Source organism: Amia ocellicauda, chromosome 7, assembly GCF_036373705.1.
Source record: "Amia ocellicauda isolate fAmiCal2 chromosome 7, fAmiCal2.hap1, whole genome shotgun sequence".
NCBI classification, from domain to species: domain Eukaryota; kingdom Metazoa; phylum Chordata; class Actinopteri; order Amiiformes; family Amiidae; genus Amia; species Amia ocellicauda.
In genome coordinates, this window is record NC_089856.1 from 26,630,281 (window position 1) to 26,651,086 (window position 20,806).

Genomic DNA, 20,806 nt, shown 5'->3' on the forward strand with positions numbered 1-20,806 from the left:
TGTTTTGTGTTAGTTTTTTTTTTTTACCACCTGTACCCCTGTCCCACAGAACTAAAACATGCAGTCAGTATTGAAGTGTAATTTGAGAATTTTCATAATTACCTCAATCTGGCATGAAATAAGATTGCATTAAACCACTGTTAAAGCAACTACTTTCTGCTGTGACTTTTGATTCATATCTGCAATCAGAAAATAATCACCTGGCGGTAAAATACAGCTCCATAAAGGGCTGCAATGGCAGAACTGCAGTTGTGATCATAAAAGTAGAAAAAATGATTGCATTCAGTAAAGGGAAGCATGTGACTTAAACAGTGCGTTTGTTACACATAAATGTCAGTGTGACTGGAAGGGTAAAGTAGGTGGGACATATCAGTTGTGAAATGTTTATAGATGCATCTATGGTGCAGTGAAATATTATGTGCTGCCCTATATTTTCTGTGTACTAGTTTAGATTCTTAAAAAAGACGAGATGTGTCGGGAAAATTTACCAGCTCCAAGCAGAGCAATCAAGTTAATGATTTTTGTTAATTTGTTTTTTGATTTGGTCTTGTCTGTATAACATATATACAGAAAACCATAAACAAAGAAGGTAATAATAAGAACATAACTGGCACACAGTTACCACGATTCATTCAGGTGTGTCTTTGCCTACTGAATCTGTGACTTGTACAGCTGAACTTGTAGTCCCCAAATTATCCACATTCTGTTCACTGTTTCTCCTCCAGGCATGATATGATTTTCCTTTCTTCAGTTTTCTGTTTTTCTGTTATTTATTTTTGTTTTTTAACAAGCTGCTTCTGTTTTGGCATCCCCAGTAGTTTAGACATTAGGCAATGGGAGATGGGGAGAACTGAGGCTAAAGCGAAATGTAATTTGATTAATTTAGCTAGTATGTGTGCAGTGGAAGGTAATGAGACGTACCGAGCCATGTGGCAGTGTTTATGCAGTTCTTCTCACCTTTTAGAGATTAAACAACCACCTTAGAAAAGTTACAATGGATAGGAAGTAAATTTGGTCCACTGTGCTAGGTGTGATTTCTTAATTTTATACAGATTCTCCTGGTATGATCTTCCCCAGTAAGTTTTGTTGAGTTGCTCTATTTATAGGAATAAAGAAGGAGTATTGATAGCTGGATATTTAGGTTTCAATCTGATTTTTAAAAAACTGCAGATCTCATTTCCAAAATGTCCTAAATTCAGATGTCATTTTGTTTCCCCACAGCTTTGTGTGACATGCATCCAATGAGAGCCTTATTCCTTATTCCAAGAAACCCAGCCCCAAGACTAAAATCTAAGAAGTGGTGAGTTTCTACCAGAGGGCAAAATGGTCTTTCTCTTCTTTTTTTTTTTTTATGTATTTTATTCTTTGTCATTCTGTACTACGGCCTACCAATTTGAGCATACATTCTGTGTAGATTAGGGCAATTTCATCGGCTTTCAAGGAAACCGCATAAACTTGAGTTGTGTCCTGACAGTCACTAAAGCATCAGTAGCGCCATTGTTCATTTTGTTTTGAAACAGTCGCATGCATTCATTCAACACCTAAAAGGGTGGTTGTCATAATTTTTCTGAATGAAAGGGATTACTGACTTGTATGCTTCTTCACATTTGCCAAGAACAATGAACATGAAGTCAGCTGATGAACATTTATTATAACATTTTAGAAAGGCCGAATTGTTCTTGGACACCAAATTCACGGGTGTGCTTTTCACCATTAGGCACAGCTGAAGCAAAATGGAAGTGTATGATTGTGTCTTTGTAGTTTAGCCTAGCCATAACTTTAATATAGGGTGGCACGGTGGTACAGTGGTTAGTGCTGCTGCCTCACAGCTCCAGGGATCCTGGCTTGGGGTGTCTGTCTGTGTGGAGTTTGTATGTTCTCCCCCTGTCCGCATTGGTTTCCTCCCACTGTCCAAAGACATGCTTGTTAGGGTAATTGGCTTCTCTAAATTGCCGTGTGTGTGTGTGTGTTACCCAGCGATGGACTGGCGTCCTGGGTGTATTCCTGCCTTGCGCCCTATGCCTGCCGGGATCAGCTCCGGCTTCCCCGTGATCCTCACCAGGATAAGCGGTTTTGAAAATGGATGGATGGATGGAATAACTTGAATGTAAAACCAAGTGGGTGGGGGACAATGAGAATGAGAAAAGAAATTGGCAAGACCCAAAAATTGTGTATAAACCTGTAACAGAAAGAACTATATCCCATAACAAAAATATGCATTATTTTCCTTATTCAACAACATGAGCAATGTTTCTCCCTGCCCAGGTCTAAGAAGTTTCAGTCATTCATCGAGAGCTGTTTGGTAAAGAACCATGGTCAACGCCCCAGCACAGAGCAACTGCTCAAACATCCCTTCATCAGAGACCAGACCAATGAGAGACAGGTGCGCATCCAGCTGAAGGATCACATCGACCGGACCAAGAAGAAACGGGGAGAGAAAGGTGGGTAGAAATTAGACCTTTAATTGCTTATCACTGTGCTTAGATGTCCTTTGCATTTATTCCTTCACCCATTCAGTTGTTTTTCTATGAACTTTTCATTCCTCCTACACATATCACAGTGCCGGAACATTTGAGGCTTAAATAATGCCAAGGCCTCTAATGTTTGTTTTTTTGTTTTTATAATGTATCCTGTTAATAATATTGAATCATGGAGAGTTCTAACGTGAGCTTCACTGTAAATGAGTTGCCTGTTTTCTTCCAGATGAGACAGAGTATGAATACAGTGGGAGTGAAGAGGAGGAGGAGGAGAATGAAATGGGAGAGCCCAGGTAGTTATTATTTCTGTTATCGCTCTACATGCTTTGGGGGGGTTTGTCTGGATGGCCAATCTCCTTTTAACTTTCCATGCATTTTTAAGCAGAAAAGATTAAAAAGGCAACATTTCATCAAGTGAGAGTGCAAAGGTAGATAATGTGCAAATTAAAAGGACCAAATGCATAACATCTTCTGCAGCAGATCCTTACTGTTGGATTGGGCAGATATGTTCAAGGAAATTGTTGTCTGGGTCCCTTCTAATCAAAAGAAAACTTTGATACATGCGGCCATGTATTTTATATCCAGTTTCTGAAATATTTAGTCATTCATATAATTCTGTTTCCACTTGGGGGGGGATTAAAATTACTTGACATTACAATGAATAGAAAGGTATGTATATACTGTACTGAGGTTCTCTAGGAGCAAGGTAGATTTGAGTCTGCAAGGCCATGTTGATGCTCCCACCAGTTTAGATTACCGTCTTTCTCCCTCTCTCCAGCTCCCTCATCAACATCCCCGGGGAGTCCACACTGAGGAGGGACTTCCTGCGCCTTCAGCTGGCCAATAAGGAGCGCTCGGAGGCTCTGCGCAGACAGCAGCTGGAGCAGCAGCAGAACGAGGAGCACAAGCGCCAACTGCTGGCCGAGAGGCAGAAGCGCATAGAGGAGCAGAAGGAGCAGAGGCGGAGATTGGAGGAGGTAGGCCAGCCCCCTTTGTAAATCACCACCTCTGGATCATAGTTACCATGCTATGGAGTACAGCAGGTTATTACCTGCCATTTCCTTTCAAAATGTGACATTTGTCCACAGAGGAAAATCAAACTATTTTCCATTTGAGCAGTAACTGTAGTAACTGTCTGGAGCTTTCCTTTCCTAAACACTCACGTCTGCTTGTACTGTGCTGAAGCCCCCCCTGGCACTAACCACAAGGATTAAGTAAAACAAGTCCACATTATTGGGGTCAATCATTCAGCCTTGCTATGCAACTCACTGTGGGCATTTTGCAATAACAGCCATTACGGTCTTCTGGGCTTGCAGATTAATTCATTTAGGTTTGTTTATGAAAATGGGATTGGGGGATTAAAAATAAATAATGAAGGAGGAATAAGGAAACTTAATTTTCTCCTAATAGACTGGAATATGGAAATGTTATGATTTGCTAAAGTTGAAAAGTTGCCTTTTAAGTTTGTTCATTGTAAATCTATTTGAGATGCATTTTCAGTGTTAATAAAGATAAAAGGGAAGATGAGTATTTATTTATTTTTATAATTCTGCAGCCTTTTTTTTCTTAATTTTCCAAACCTTTTTGTTTTTCTGGGAAAGATGGGTTAGTGGAAGCATTTTTTCTCACCTTGACATTTTGCTAACATGGATATTGTTGCATTCATCCAGAAACGAACCTTGATATTGCTTATTGGTAGTTCTGGTAAAATACTATCTTTGCTGAACTTCCTCAGTCTGTAATATTACTTGAAACTTATCATTCATACAGATTTGCTGTATGACTGCAAAAAGACAGTTTAACAGATTTAATTGTCATCTTCAAAAATAGGGAAGTCAACAGGAGTATATTGAATTTGGTCACTATTTGCCTCTACTACAGAGAATTTGATGCTGAAAACGCATCATGTTTATAATACATAAAGAAGTATGCAAATTAGCAATTATTTCTCCAAATGCTTTTACTTTTGTTTGAATCCAGACTGCTTGCTTTACTGAAACATTACACTGTTCTGTATGTGATGTGCACAATTGCAGTTCAGTCTGGTGCCAGTTCATTGAAATAACGTGTGCAATAAGTGTGTAAACATTTACATGAAATGTTTCATGAATGAATGATAGAACATAGCCTTGCCCTTTTGGAGAAGCAGTAGCTTTCTTTTACTGCAGTGTTCCACTCATGGCTTCCTATTGATACTGCCAGTGTTTTGTAGGTGTTTTTTTTTCTCTCCTCGCTGTGCATTCTGTCTGGAACACTCTGTTCTCAATGAGAGCTGTAGCACAACACTTCTACAGCCAGGAACCACTTTTAAATTTAAAATACCTCCTGCTGTGTCAGAATAAGGCTCATTGCAGTTTTAAAAAGTACCATTTGTGTTCTGTATTAAAGTACATAAAAGGCAATACACAGCACTAACCAGGTGTTATTGTAAGTAACTTATATATAGAATAACTCAAATAACTTCCAACAGGATAAGATATTGAATGGCCATCATACTTGGAATCAGAGTACATGTACAGTTTTCCTTTTGCAAAATGATATTATAAGGTATTATTATTATTATTATTATTATTATTATTATTATTATTATTATTATTATAAGTACACCAGAACTCCGTGGGGCAGCTGCAAATATTTTAATTTTCTTTGTTTTGCATTTGGATAATAATAAGCCACAAACCTTAAAACAAAACACAACACAATTTGTTACCTACATATTGTGTAAGTGTTCTCATATTTTCTTGTCTTGATCAGTCTGAGTCTCAATAAACGAACATTTGAGTTTCACTCAGTTGTGATCTCTCACAGGAAACATGTGGCTTGACCGAACTGATTAACTGACATGTGATGGCAAAGACTGAAGAGCTGACACTGTATTGTAGATGTATGCAGAGTGACACTTATCATTCCAAGATACATACCACATAGAAAAAAATAAAAAAGAAAACAAAAAAAGTCCTTCCCCCTGAAAATTATGAATTTTTTTTTTTTTACATTCCTTCTTGTTGTTCTAATTGCAGAAATAATTGATTCCTGTAGTGCAATAATGAGAGTGCTGGACAGGCATTCCATTCTGTGTAGATTAATGCAAAGATTTAAAAGCCTTTAATTACATCAGCTGTTGGTATCCTTTATAAGAAAACTCTCTAGTGGCAAATAACCACTGAAGTTTCCTAGGATCTCAGCCTTTAAAATAGGGCACAAACACCCCCCCACCAAGGCTAGCGTGATCGAACATAACAAGGAGGAGGAGGCAGGGGGGTGATGTGAACTACTGCTTTTGAAGAAACAATGCTTTTGATATGTCTTTCTTTTTTCCTCCAATTGCTGCCAGTTAATTGTTCACACTGGTGCTACCCCACACAAGCATCATACTGTGTCAACATCAGTCACAATAATGACATGGAATTTGCTTTGTGCAAACAATTAAAATACAACAGTATTGCTACCGGGGAAAAAAATGCTATCCCGGAATTCTGTTTCGTTGATGCAATAAACAAAAAAGCAGTGCAATTTATTCAATCTGGGTTAGCGTCCCCTTGTGCTCATTTTTGAGGTTTCAATAAATTGCTTTCATATATTTTTTTATGTTATTTTTTTCATGTGTTTTATGAAAGTGCATAGGATCTACATCATCCTTGGAGTTGAAATATCATAGCTGAAGAATAAGAGTAGAAGATGGCTTTTGTTTTCTTTCATATTCCCCTCCCCCTGGTGGTGTAATATTGGTGATCAGTTATTATTTGTAGCAGTAGTAGAAGTAGAAGCCCTTTAGTAGTAATCGTTAGTAGTAAAGGAAAGGAGCAAATTGTTGTCTCCAACAATGCCCATTGAGAATGTGATGTCATTTGAGAAAACGTGACCTAAGAAATCCCAGTTTACATTACATGTATGTTTCCTTTTTTCTTGTCATTCAGTGAGTAGTATGTGTGATTGTTTATTAGATGTGTTGTGCATCTCAAGAGGTTCACCTCACCTTTGTTCAGCTGTCATGTTGGAAGCTGTGTTGGGGACTGGAAGCCTAATTGGGGTTGGTATGCACAGCACAGGGCACAGACAGTCACATTCCTAACTGAAAGCATCATCTCACCCTTCAAGCTGGCTTTTGCCTCTCTTCTTCTCTGAATTCCCCATTTGTATTCAAGGAGGAGGTGGGGGCACTGCATAATTTCCATGTCTTGATATCGCTCATGTCACCAACGCCTGTATTAAAACCTCTTGGCCAACAGTCAATGCTACACTCCTATAATGTGCAACGCCATCTAGCAGTAAACATCAATATTACAATGATTTAACTTGCATTTCCAACAGTCCAATTCTTCCCCAGGACGCAAAATACTATTTAATGTATTGTTTTTGTTGAGCAGCACTGGTAGACACTGAAGACACAGTGTTTCATATTACCCGGAATTTGGTTCTGTCTTTTAAAATTTGGCCAATCTTATAAAGCAAACTAGATGGAGATTTGCTAAATCCAGTTGGATATTTCCAGTCAATGTGGGCCAGTTTGTAGTTTGTATAGGTACTTTTCAATGAGTAACTAAAACCTAGGGGAAAAAATGTGGTAATGTGAATAATGATTGAAATAATGATCTTTGACCTGCAGTGGAATGAAAACCCAAAACCAATGCAGCTCTGGAGGTTTGGAAATACTCAGGCCTGACTTAAGCTTAGTATTTAGATGGGTGTATACATTAATGTAATAGTTGCACTCACCTTGTGACTTTCTTGTCGTGTAGCAACAACGGCGGGAGCGGGAGATACGCAAACAGCAGGAGCGAGAGCAAAGGCGGAGGTATGAAGAGATGGAACAGATACGGCGTGAGGAGGAGAGGAGGCAGGCTGAGAGAGAGCAGGTACAGTCACCCACCATGCTACCTCTTTTCTCTCTATTTGCCCCATAGCCCCACCCTAAATTTGTTATTTACCTTCTCCATGTCCATCACCAAGCTATGGCAAATTTCCAGAGCCTTTTCTGTAGGCTGAAGACTAAAGATACACTACTAATGTCAGAATACCTTTCCTCCACTGATAAATATTTGTTTCATGCTGTTAACATTAGGAGCGCTGACATATCGAACTACCTACAAGCGTCAAAGATGGTCATTGTAACCAATAGCTCTTTAAAAGCTGTGATTTGATGATCAAAGGCAAATCATCGTATAAAACTCAGAAGTTTTCATCAAATCCAACATTTACATAGCACAAATGTAGTTTTTAAAATGAAATATGATCATAAAACAATATTATTGCTATAAATAACAAAACACTTTTCTAAACGCACACACTGCAGTCAAAAAATAAATAACTATATAGCCTAAAATAAGCAAAAAGCTCAAAAACAGCATACAATAAGAGAATGAAACAAGTGTAAATGTAAATATTGGAATAATGCTCAAAATTCAAAAATAACTATTCCATTCATCAAAACATAACTGTACACTAAAGGAAACATTTTCAACAATGTGTAAACTTTGTTTTCAACATACACAGCTTTTATTCACTGTAGTTTTGTATTTCAATAAACAATTTACTATATGCAGTGAGGGAAAAATGTATTTGATCCCCTGCTGATTTTGTATGTTTGCCCACTGACAAAGACATGATCAGTCTATAATTTTAATGGTAGGTGTTTTTTAACAGTGAGAGACGGAATAACAAAAATCCAGAAAAACGCATTTCAAAAAAGTTATACATTGATTTGCATGTTAATGAGGGAAATACGTATTTGATCCCCTATCAATCAGCAAGATTTCTGGCTCCCAGGTGTCCACAGAAGCAATCAATCAATCAGATTCCAAACTCTCCACCATGGCCAAGACCAAAGAGCTGTCCAAGGATGTCGGGGACAAGATTGTAGACCTACACAAGGCTGGAATGGGCTACAAGACCATCGCCAAGCAGCTTGGTGCGAAGGTGACAACAGTTGGTACGATTATTCGCAAATGGAAGAAACACAAAATAACTGTCAGTCTCCCTCGGTCTGAGGCTCCATGCAACATCTCACCTCGTGGAGTTTCAATGATCATGAGAACGGTGAGGAATCAACCCAGAACTACACGGGAGGATCTTCTTAATGATCTCAAGGCAGCTGGGACCATAGTCACCAAGAAAACAATTGGTAACACACTACGCCGTGAAGGACTGAAATCCTGCAGCGCCCGCAAGGTCCCCCTGCTCAAGAAAGCACATGTACAGGCCTGTCTGAAGTTTGCCAATGAACAACTGAATGATTCAGAGGAGAACTGGGTGAAAGTGTTGTAGTCAGATGAGACCAAAATCGAGCTCTTTGGCATCAACTCAACTCGCCGTGTTTGGAGGAGGAGGAATGACCCCAAGAACACCATCCCCACCGTCAAACATGGAGGTGGAAACATTATGCTTTGGGGGTGTTTTTCTGCTAAGGGGACAGGACAACTGCACCACATCAAAGGGACGATGGACGGGGTCATGTACCGTCAAATCTTGGGTGAGAACCTCCTTCCCTCAGCCAGGGCATTGAAAATGGGTTGTGGATGGGTATTCCAGCATGACAATGACCCAAAACACACAGCCAAGGCAACAAAGGAGTGGCTCAAGAAGAAGCACATTAAGGTCCTGGAGTGGCCTAGCCAGTCTCCAGACCTTAATCCCATAGAAAATCTGTGGAGGGAGCTGAAGGTTCGAGTTGCCAAACGTCAGCCTTGAAACCTTAATGACTTGGAGAGGATCTGCAAAGAGGAGTGGGACAAAATCCCTCCTGAGATGTGTGCAAACCTGGTGGCCAACTACAAGAAACGTCTGACCTCTGTGATTGCCAACAAGGGTTTTGCCACCAACTACTAAGTCGAAGGGGTCAAATACTTATTTCCCTCATTAACATGCAAATCAATTTATAACTTTTGTGAAATGCGTTTTTCTGGATTTTTTTGTTGTTATTCTGTCTCTCACTGTTAAAATACACCTACCATTAAAATTATAGACTGATCATTTCTTTGTCAGTGGGCAAACGTACAAAATAAGCAGGGGATCAAATACTTTTTTCCCTCACTGTATATAGTAAATTGTTTATTGAAATACAAAACTACAGTGAATAAAAGCCATGTATGTTGAAAACAAAGTTTACATGTTGAAAATGTTTCCTTTAGTGTACAGTTATGTTTTGATGAATGCAATAGTTATTTTTGAACTATAAAATATTGCTTTTGAGCATTATTCCAATTTTACATTTACACTTGTTTCATTCTCTTATTGTATGCTGTTTTTGAGCTTTTTGCTTATTTTAGGCTATATAGTTATTTATTTTTTGACTGCAGTGTGTGCGTTTAGAAAAGTGCTTTGTTATTTATAGCAATAATATTGTTTTATGATCATATTTCATTTTAAAAATACACCTACCATTAAAATTATAGACTGATCATTTGTTTGTCAGTGGGCAAACGTACAAAATCAGCAGGGAATCAAATACTTTTTTCCCTCACTGTATTTAGCCTGCATACTTGACAGCTCAGTACAGTCCACACAGGACACGTTTCTCCACTTTCCCTGCATGAGCTCGTACCTCACACTGCATTTTGACAGCCCTCTCCAGGTGAACACTTTTACACCACGAATATATAGCATCGCAGTAAATGCTCCTCCGCTGTTAATGTCCATGAATCATTATTTTGCGTGCGATGTGCCTGCGTTATTGCACTCTGTATTATGTGTTGTAGCAATTGCGTATTGATCAGTAGAGTAAAAGCACTCGGTGCCATTTGGACCTGGCGTTTCTCTCGCAATGTTTTCACAACACTGGCACAAACCCACGAATCATCACTGTCATTCCCAGTATCACTGATGATCAGTCATGTTCACATACACAGCATTTACAAAACGAGCGCTCTTTAATCTCCGTTTCCAATCCATGTTTATTTGCGAGTAATCACTATCAATACAGTTGTAAGAAAACTCCTGTAATGTTGTACAATGTGTGTGTTTTTCAAGCACATGAAAGACTGTAGACAGGTAGAGATCGCCACTTGAGACAGACTGTATTGTAAAGGGCAGGCAGGATTATGCGTTATATTTGAGTTATTTATTTAAATGACCTCTTAAAATAACCAGGTTTTGTCTATTCTAGGTAAATGTGTTTAGAACTTATTTTCACAGTTAAAACACTGTAGACATGTTTAGTACATATATTTAGGAAAAGTCACAAACAGGTATGCGCAGTGTATTTAGGAACACAGAGTAATTCAAATTGTAATAACCAAATCGTTCAAATTGACCGGCTCGGCGCTTCTAGTGTTAATTTAGGTCAGACCTAAATGTTGGTGACAATTAAGTTGTTTTTATTAGAAGTAGTTACATTTGAACTTCTTTGAAGGACTCTTCACTTTGGTCCAGATTTGTATCAAGTAACTTGGTAACATGGGGGTGAGATGTAATACCAATCTCTGTGACACCTTGCACTGGATAACACATGGGAATAATTCCATCAAAGCGGAACAGCATATCCACATGTATCCTAATCTCTTGTTCTGGGAAGTCTCTACATCTTGTCCCACACAATCCTCACCCCATCTCCTTACATTACCATAATACTTCATAATCTGATCATACTAGCCTCAGGCTTTTAAGAGTTTGGACCAACGTTCTATAAATAACCACCCAGCGCCTACCCACTCCAGCTCTGACAGGAGATGTTCTGTTGGGAGGTCTTCAACTGACTCAATCCTACAGCTGTACGACGAAATCTATATTCAGGTTTAAATAAATAAATATGAAAAGCTTTATCTTCAAGCAAGATATAGCTTTTTGAGAAGATGATGGTAAAGGTGCACATTTTGAAGCTGACACAGATAGACAGATGAACAGTCTAGTTTACAGTTTAATGACCCACAAGAGGAAAGAGGAAGAAATCCAAGCTTTTGAAATTGTCCAATATTGCTAGGGAGGCATATACAGGGATGTTTTAAACCATAGCACTCCATCGAATGAGGAAGACAACATGAAACAGCCCAAGAATCGGCTCCCATAGCAGTTTTATCTGCCGACAAATCCCAGCATGTAATTGACTTTCTTAAGCCCTTTTTTTATTATTCCCCCTGTTATAATCCTTCAGAGCTCCTCTGTGGTCATGCGATGTATGTGTTGGAAATGATGACCTTCAGCTCTGTGCTGTGTGTTTTAATATCATCAGCTCCAACAGTGAGGTTGAGGCAAGCCTGGCATTAATGCCTAGGCCATTGTATAAAAGAGTGTGTGCGTGTGTTGGGGGTGGGGGGCAGGTGGGGGGTGTAATGCACAGCTACCGGCAGTGGCAGCAGTACAAGAGTCCAGGAAGGAGCAGGCGCCTGCAGCTCAGTTTATTACATTCGCCAGAGGTGAACAGGTTGAGGAAACCGTCTGTCACTGTCAGCTTGAACTATCTCCATCTCTCCAACGGTGCAGGAGGGCAACGCTTCTTAGAGCTTGTGATGTTCGCATATGAGGGTGTGGGAACAGAATGAGATTCAGTTTGCTTCCCTTGAAGCTATAGTTTCATTGTTGAATCTTTCATGAACAATGGTTTATGTTGATGCATGCATCGATGTATATATTTATACAGTGTATACAATATATATATATATATATATATATATATATATATATATATATATATATTTTTTTTTTTTTATTATTATGTTCCCCGGTGTTTAAAAATGAATTTCTGGGGTAGTGATCTGCTAGTCGTACGTTTTGCACTCCCATCTAATGTAATTGGTCTTCCTCTTTATCTAAATTCTTCTCTTCACTTTTTTTCTTAAAGCAGACATGTAAAGAGATGCAAATCAGATTAGTCAATGTATTTGTTGGTTTCAGCGTGATGCTTTTATAAGTCAGCACCAGGTTTAAAGCTGCTTCTGTATAATAGCTTTCAAATCCATGCATTCTCTGTGTGACTTGCACACCTGATGCTGGGCCATATCTGGAATGTTTTACGAGTCCAGGCTGCAGTAATACAGAGGTGCGAATCAATGAAATTAATCAGAACAATTACAGTTGCACTTGTTGATAAGCAAAGCAAATCTGTGCGTGAAAGAATTGGTGGACAACAGAATGACTGAAAATATTTTTCCCATGATAAACACATTGAAGTGACATGGAAGATGCAGAACAGCCTGAGTGACTAATCCCAAACTGCCCAAGGTATTTTGTCAATTTTTTTGCTTCCTTTTCCAGGCTGTACATGAACAAACCAACAATACAACAAACCAGTTCATGACACTCTAATTAATCATGAAAGGGAAACCTGCCACACTCCTATAACATTCATAAGGATGTTTGAAGGTCTGCAACTTAACGAGAATGACTGTTTAGAAAATTCTATTCCACATTAACCTTATTTTTTTTCCCCTTTATGAAAAAAATGCTACTGCTTATGATTTCTAAGAGGTATTTTGAACAACAAAAAAAGAAAACTCAAGGATTGCCAATTTGACTTTGTATCTCCTTCGAAGCCTACACCCTGACAAGAAATCTAATACTTAGCTTTTGTGAGTGTGCGTGTGCGTGTTTTTGTTCAGTGTTTTCACCCTCTCTCTCTCTCTCTCTCTCTCTCTCTCTGGCTCTGTGGTGTATAAGAGGCTGCTTGGGAAATAATAAATAACACAAATCTCCTGAGATGTGCTTTTTTCTCTTTCCACCTGGGTGGGTCCTGTCTGTGTGAATCACTGCTTCTCTTTTTCTCCTCTCTCCTGCCTGCTGACCGTACCCTCCAGGAGTATATCAGGCGTCAGTTGGAGGAGGAGCAGAGGCAATTAGAGATCCTGCAGCAGCAGCTACTGCAGGAGCAAGCTCTTCTTCTGGTAAAGGAGCAGGCTGGTTGGCCTTTCTCAAGCTCCACTGTGTCTGCTCTCGACCCGGCTGTCTCGTGCCGTGCTGTTCTGTTCTGTGCCGTACTGTGCCGTGCTTGGCTACACTGTCATGTGTGCATGTCTTTGTTTCCACTACGTTTGTCTAAGAAGAGGCAGCAGAGCCTCCAGCAGTTCACTGTTTGATGGGCAAATACATTTTGTTCCATACACATATATATATTTTTTAAAACCGTTCATTTCACAATCTGGAAAGTATTAGTCAGTGCCCTTAACAATACATTTCCCAACAGCTGGCTACTTAAGTTTGTTTATACATACTTGCAGCTGAATATAAAAAGATGATGATACCTTTGACTATATATAGATAGGTAGGTAGGTAGGTAGGTAGGTAGGTAGGTAGGTAGGTAGGTGTGTGTGTGTGTGTGTGTGTGTGTGTGTGTATATGTATGTATGTATGTATGTATGTATATATATATATATATAATATATATATATATATATATATATATATATATATATATATATATATATATATATATATATATGAGAGAGAGAGAGAGAGAGAGAATTATATATATATAGAGAGAGATATAGATATAGAGAGATAGATAGAGATATATATATATATATATATATATATATATATATATATATATATATATATATATACATATATACATATAGATAGATATATAATTTGTCTGTGTGATATATATATATATATATATATATATACGTATATGTGTGTATATTAAACATACACGCACGTTTGTGTGTGTGTATCTACGTATATGTAGTCAATTCAATATTCCATTCAAATTAAGGTCTTGTATATAAGTGTATACTTATCATCTGTGTCTGTCATACACTGACATTTTCGTGCATTCTTTTACATTCATGGAATGAAATTATAATGAACATTTTTTGCATACAAAGTCTCGGTCTGCACCGCTGTTTTATTTCCGTCTTAATATTCACTAGTTTCTGCTAGCATGTTATGCTCTGATGGATTAAAACTCCATGGACATGAGGTAACTAGCACAGATTAAACCGTTTTTTGACCCAGTTTCCAGAGCAATGTTTAATGCTTTGCTTCAGTCTGTGAGTGCTATTGATAACTTTCGTGCCCTAGTTTTTCTTTAACTAGTGTTATACTTTCAGCTCGTTATTATTTTCATTTGCTGATAACCTCATGAGGTTACATTGTCCTCACTTGATTACCTTTGTGAATGTAACTATCAAAGAAGCCTGCATTACTCAAAACAAGCATAAATATAGAAATCCCAGCTTACACATAACCATCTATCATCGCTTCACTTTGGTAAAGCTTTTTTTTCCTTTTTTAGTTTTTTAATCTCCTGTTCATTTGAATGCATTTGACCACAATGTGTACTATATAACCGAGTCTGCTGAATCAACTGCAGTGTTTATTCTTATCCAGTGGGTTGTGCCTTCTTTTTCTAACTCTGCTCTTAAGTTCCTCATAATGAATCTTTCAGTCAGGGGAGACATTTCTCACACTTCATATTAATTGTCCCCTTCCGTTTTTCCAATTTAATAGTTGCTTAGTGGAAGAGAGGAAAACTAGTCTTAGTAATTGCACAGACACTTTATTTCTCCTATATTTAGGTATTTTGTTGTAAGCTTGACCTGCTTACTGGAAGTTAATTGGAAGCTTAGAATAATTTAGTTTGTATGTTTTTTTTGGTTCTACAAACTATATTACCATGATGTAACTGTGAGTACTTAGTCATATTTAGCACAACCCTGTTCTTACAGTATTCATGAGATTTAGTATGGGCATCTGTATACTTACCAATAATACACCACAAGTTTGAGAGTCTTCCACAGTGCTTAAAGTAGAAGAGCGCTGAAACCATTTCAGAGTTGCTCAAAGTTTTGACCTCAGTCTCATAGAACACCTCTGAGATTAACTTGAATGGCAAATGTGGAACAGAAAATCTGCTGTGGGAGGAATGGCCCACTATAACTTTGGTCATCTATCAAAGGGATTCACCCTCGTCAAATAGATTTTGAACAGCTTGCTTTTTGCATTTGCCTGTTGCCCCCAAGCATTTGGTAATGCAGCTTACACTAACAATTGGCATATCACATTCACAAAATGTCAGACTAAGAATTCTTGAAAATATTTTACAAAACTGCAGTTTTAAAATAAACGTCCTTCTACATTACACCTTTACCATGTTATGTAGAGCTTCCCAGGGCAAAGTCTTTATTAGGGCTCAGTACCTTTATCGCTGTTGATATTATTCAATTTTCTTCCAGACAAAGCTGTTTGTTATCTCTGCGAAACACATCTCCGTAAATGTATCGGGACAATTGGCAGCGGCCCATTGTGAGTAATTGCTTCAGAGTCAGGCTGATGGCATCATTAACTGTGCTGAGAGACTGGCATGTGTTAAAAGACTAGAGAGCTTGCCTTTAAAATCCCTTTAAAAATCCAGATAAAGAGCTTTATGGTAGTGTTGTCAAATTATTATGTTTGTAATTGTTGGATATAAATAAATAAAATGTTTATTGCAAAAGCAGCCATCCAGTATACCACTGAGGCAGACAAAGCACAGTGTTCTGCCCATCCTGGGTCAAATCGATTTTAAATTACTCGTGGGAATAATGAGAGGTACTTTGTCACTACCCCCCCACCACCACCTCCCCAGCCTTTCAAATAACCTGATTTGCTCCTAAGAGCAGACAGCTTACTCAAAGTGACAGCAGGTTATAAAATTCTGTTTTAATTAAGTGAACAGCAGCAGAATGAAGCAACGATGCATTAAAATAGTATATTAACGCAGTCACCGCTCCTCTCTGTGGGGACTCATTCCCCTATTGTTTAACTTCACTAAATACAACACAAAAGTGGATGATATGGGGCTTTGTATGATTTCAGTCATGTGCCACAAACATCGTTCTTAAAGTAGACCCCATATGGTGCACAAGGGCCATATGGTTGTCTCCTTAAACTGTGATTGTTTTAGCCAAGGCTGAATGTGATTTTTGCTTGTGTCCTTAATAGAGTAAGACTAGATCTCTGTAGCGTGCCTAGTTTACAATCTGTCCATAATGTAAGACATGCATTTCATATGGATCTGTGCATGAATCCTGTTTTTCGTCTGTCGTATTTTTTTTCCTACTCCTACTACTTTTTCGTTTTTTTTTTTCCCCTATGGGGCCTGATGGAGTTATCCCTCCATCAGACTCCCTCTGTGTACCCATATGCCACTTCCCCTCCCCCCAGTTTCATTCTAATGACTTCATTACCAGGGCAGAGATGCAAATGATGATCAGAAGATGCTGATGTCAAATTATATTATTATAGGATAGTCTTGTGTTATAGGTGCTCTAGCTCTGTTGCCTCTTCCCATGCTGGCAGAATAAATAGAGCAATTATGATTTTACCAAAGACCTATAATGAATTGTACGGTTGTGGGGATAGGGATATCTTTGTATTGCTGAACTTTACATTTGATTTTGTCCTGTCCAAAAGCAAAACTGATACTGAAAGAGAATTCAAACCAAAACCAGGCAAAACAGTGAGTCAGTGAGAGGAGGCATTTTCCAGCTATTTTGGACCAAGTTTTTCATTGCTGTGGTCCACTGGTCTTGCTGAGCCTCGAGCCCCTCAGTTTCCACAGTTTGCTGTTCATCTGCCTGTCTGCAGTCCAGTTTATTACTCTCTCTCCCTTGTCTTCCATATTCAGGAATACAAGCGCAAGCAGCTGGAGGAGCAGAGACAGGCCGAGCGCTTACAGAGGCAGCTCCAGCAGGAAAGGGCCTATTTGGTCTCCCTGCAGCAGCAGCAGCAACAGCAGCAACAACAGCAGCAGCAAGACCCCAGACCTGGAGATAAAAAACAACTCTACCACTACAAAGACTCTGTGAACCCCGTTGACAAACCAGCCTGGGCTAAAGAGGTAAGGATTACAGTGGGGAGCCTCTGTTCATTTTGATTTAAGTCCAGAAACCTTCTCTCCAAGGCTTGTCAGTAAGAGTTCTGGAACACAGTCAAACATTCTGGATACAAAAAAGTTTGCTTCCACCCTTCTGGTGTCTTCAGATCAAAAACTGAAACGACAACACCCCATTGGCTAAATGTTTTCGAGCACAGTCGGCAATCAACCCTGCTACTTGCTGTCAAGTAAGACTGCAGAAGCTGCTTTTCTTACCAGCTAAGGAGTAATTACATGAATTAACTAATAGCTTTCTCCAGGTGTTTTGTCACATGATAAACAATTGGTGTTTGAAGTTCGAAGCCTGTGAAATGAGTACAGTTGTAACTGTTGGGGCCTGTTCTTGTATGTTATTGATGCTGATGGCATCGGCGGGGGGGGTGGTGGCTATTATTGTCACTTCCCAAGCAGGAAGAAATATAACAAGGAAGCCTTATATGCAGTTCACACCAGAACTTCCTAAAGCAGTTTGCTGGGGCTTTTGTTGTGGTAGAGACAGTTTTATGGTACAGGGCAATTGTGGGTCTGGTTTCATTCAACCTGAAAAATCAGTTTCCACATAGATTGTGTACAACAAGTGGAAAGACATGAAATCAGAGTATTTTATTCCTGCCTTTCACTGGCCTTTGTGTTAACTTGCAATGTATTGTGCCGAGCTTCTGAAGAACAGAAAGTATATTGCTTTGCCTGCTGGGTAAAATTCATTCATCATTGTGTGTGGAAAGTTATGTATCTACATTTGCATTTGTTTTTTGTAATACACGCTATAGTCAGTGTTGACATTAACATTCTTAACCCCTTTTGTAATCCCAATTCCAGGTTGTGCAGCGGTCCAAAAGTCACTCCCCCCATCTCCCATCCAAGCAGTGTCAAGGCTCAAACAATCCAGCCAAGGCGCACATTTCACACCCAGCTTCTCATAGACCTCCACCCCATCCTTCTAACCCACCTTCCTTCGGCAGATCTGAGGCCAATAAGCAGCAGTCCCTGGACGTCCCCATAATTCAAATCTCGGGTACAGAAATGGATCAGGACAGACACAGTCTCGCCAATTTCATTGACGCTCATGTCAAAGAGCTGAAAGCCCAGAGGGCTGGTGCGAAGCCCAGAGGAAGGAGTCCCACCAACTCTAACAACCTGGTTAGTCAGGAGGTCTCTCTTGAAAGAGGTCACCATGCAAATAATAGCAGGCTTCACTCCCCCTCTGGAAGAAGATATGTTGAAGATGATAGTGAGGATGAGGTGTATTTGAAAACTGAAGCAGAAACACAAAATGGTCCTGCAAACCTGGGCCTAGATGAGTCATGGAACCTAGGTCCCTTTGGGCAGTGGAAAGTCGAGCTTTCATCTTCTGCCCCTGAGAGTTCTCTCAGTCACATGTTCATCCCAAGAGAAAGGCGTTCATTTTCAGATACTTCAAGTGTCTTGCATATCCCCAAATTGAAAAATGCATGCTCTGCATTCAATATTAATTGCAATGCCCCAGACCAACTGCTTTCTTCTTCCGCTCCACAGTCCGTTCTCAGAGATTTAATGACACAGAATTTTAAGCACTCTGCGTCTAATGTGTTGAAACGTGATGACAGGCTAAATGTCCCCTATACAGGGAAGCCACAGATACAAATGGTACCATCCAGTATGCAGTGGCTGGGTATTTCTCCCAGGACCTCCCCAAATCTATCCCGTAGGCATTCCGACCACATCTATATCTGCTCCGCTGGCTCTCCAGAATGGTCCCCTGTTAGCTCCCCTTTGGGCTGCCATTTTGGCTCCCAGGAAATGATGACCATGGTTTCCAGTAGGAAATAATTACTTGTCAGTGGCATACAGTGAAGACATTTAAATATAGCACTTATAGATTTGTTTTTATTATTATTGTCAGTCTTCACATGAATGCTTCATGACAGATAAACAGAACTTTAGCATTGTATTGGTACATTACTACACAGGTTTTTTTTTTTTTTTTTCTCAGGACTCCGAAATAATTAATGGTATTTTTATCCATGGTAACAAAAAAACAAACGTGAATTATGACTGCCACATGCCCACATTTCTCTCACTGCAGTACTAATACATAGCTGCAGAATAACCTGCCTTCATTACTGCAGTCATTCTGCTTATAATGGTTACATCACGTTTCAGAAAATGACGCATCTCAATATATTTTTATGGCTCAAGAGAATAGCTGGAATCAAAAGGTTCAAAAGGTTTTCCTTGAACACCAAGACAGGCTCAGAATACCCATATTAATCATAGAAGTCAATCGGGAGAACCACTACTATACTGGGTTTACATTTGAATGTTGGGATTTACTACAAACCTCTGCTAATATTGTATATATGAGGGAAGTACACTTTTATATTCTAAATGAATCACTGCAGTAGTTCTTTAAAACTTGTACATTTACACATTGTACATATTTTCGCATAGCAGCTGCTACTCCAAAGATGTAAGGCTAGAGTAGTCCTACTGGACTTCCAGTCAATTTTCCCTTTGTTTCGGTGTATATTCGCCACTCTCCTCTCACTAAAGCAAGAAGCTAGTTAAGAATATACAAGTACCAATGACGTTTTCAAGTGATCAGCTTGATATTCCTCGCTCATCCCACCATCTTTTAAGACCAAAGTGACACACACAATCCCTACCTTTTACGCCCACACGCATGCTTTTTTTTCCCCAGTGCACTCACTGCCCCATTTCTAAAGCCCCACAGTGTAGTGTCACCTATTCCTATCACCCCACCCTGCCCTATCCATCAAAACTGATCTCTGCCAGGATCAACTTCAGACCCATTCCTTTGAATATTGGAGCAGCCATGCCAACCAGAAACAATCACTCTGAGAAGTCGGTGACTGGATTACTTCCACGTGTCGGATGGCATAAGGTCTAGTTATTTATCCATACCCATGGAATAAATGGGCAAAATCCCTCAATATTGGGTGCTGTACTGGCCTTTCAACATTCTTGTGGAATTGTGTGGCAGCAAGCAGAAAACTTCAATCATGATCTGGGCTCAGGGCAGCTTACAAACCACTCTTCTCACGGACTAACAGAATTAACCCCGACTCCTTTTTTTGGTGTCATGATGCAACTGAAAAACAGAAAGACTTCAGCAAACAAATGACTTCCTGTGCACAGTGGGCATATTAGACGCACATCAAAAATATTACTTTTACCTTAAGGTATCCTGCATTACTGTTCAGATCTGTATTTGATCATAGTATAATAATCCTAATGAGTGTTTGAAGGCTCAAATGACGATGCTTTCAAGTAAAGCTCAGATTTGCATAGTTTAAACATTTTTGTATGTTTTTACATTATGTATTTGAATACTTCTTTCAATTGACCATATTGATATATAATTTAGATAGATATAGAATAGATATATATTATCTTAAGGATGTTCCTCATTTAATTTGTTCATTGATTTGTTAATATATAAATAGCTGCCATTGCTTGAGTTTCCAAATCAAGCAAATTGGATTATACACAAATATAATGTTTAACTAAAGAATGATACAGCATATTTACAGATTAAATA

General features: G+C 39.1%; 1 protein-coding gene across 9 annotated transcripts in view; it reads left to right on the plus strand.

Moving 5' to 3' along the window:
- The window catches only part of LOC136753090 (traf2 and NCK-interacting protein kinase), a 118,175-nt gene that overhangs the window by 71,263 nt on the left and 26,106 nt on the right, over positions 1-20,806 (plus strand). For 4 of the 9 annotated variants that reach the window (XM_066708922.1, XM_066708918.1, XM_066708919.1 and 1 more), the window contains exons 9-16: positions 1,222-1,300; positions 2,266-2,441; positions 2,704-2,770; positions 3,256-3,454; positions 7,217-7,333; positions 13,202-13,288; positions 17,017-17,229; positions 18,085-18,405. In XM_066708922.1, the coding sequence (XP_066565019.1) occupies positions 1,222-1,300; positions 2,266-2,441; positions 2,704-2,770; positions 3,256-3,454; positions 7,217-7,333; positions 13,202-13,288; positions 17,017-17,229; positions 18,085-18,405 (1,259 nt within the window). The remainder of the gene's footprint in view (positions 1-1,221; positions 1,301-2,265; positions 2,442-2,703; positions 2,771-3,255; positions 3,455-7,216; positions 7,334-13,201; positions 13,289-17,016; positions 17,230-18,084; positions 18,406-20,806) is intronic. The other 5 variants (XM_066708924.1, XM_066708923.1, XM_066708925.1 and 2 more) reach the window with 3 other exon arrangements.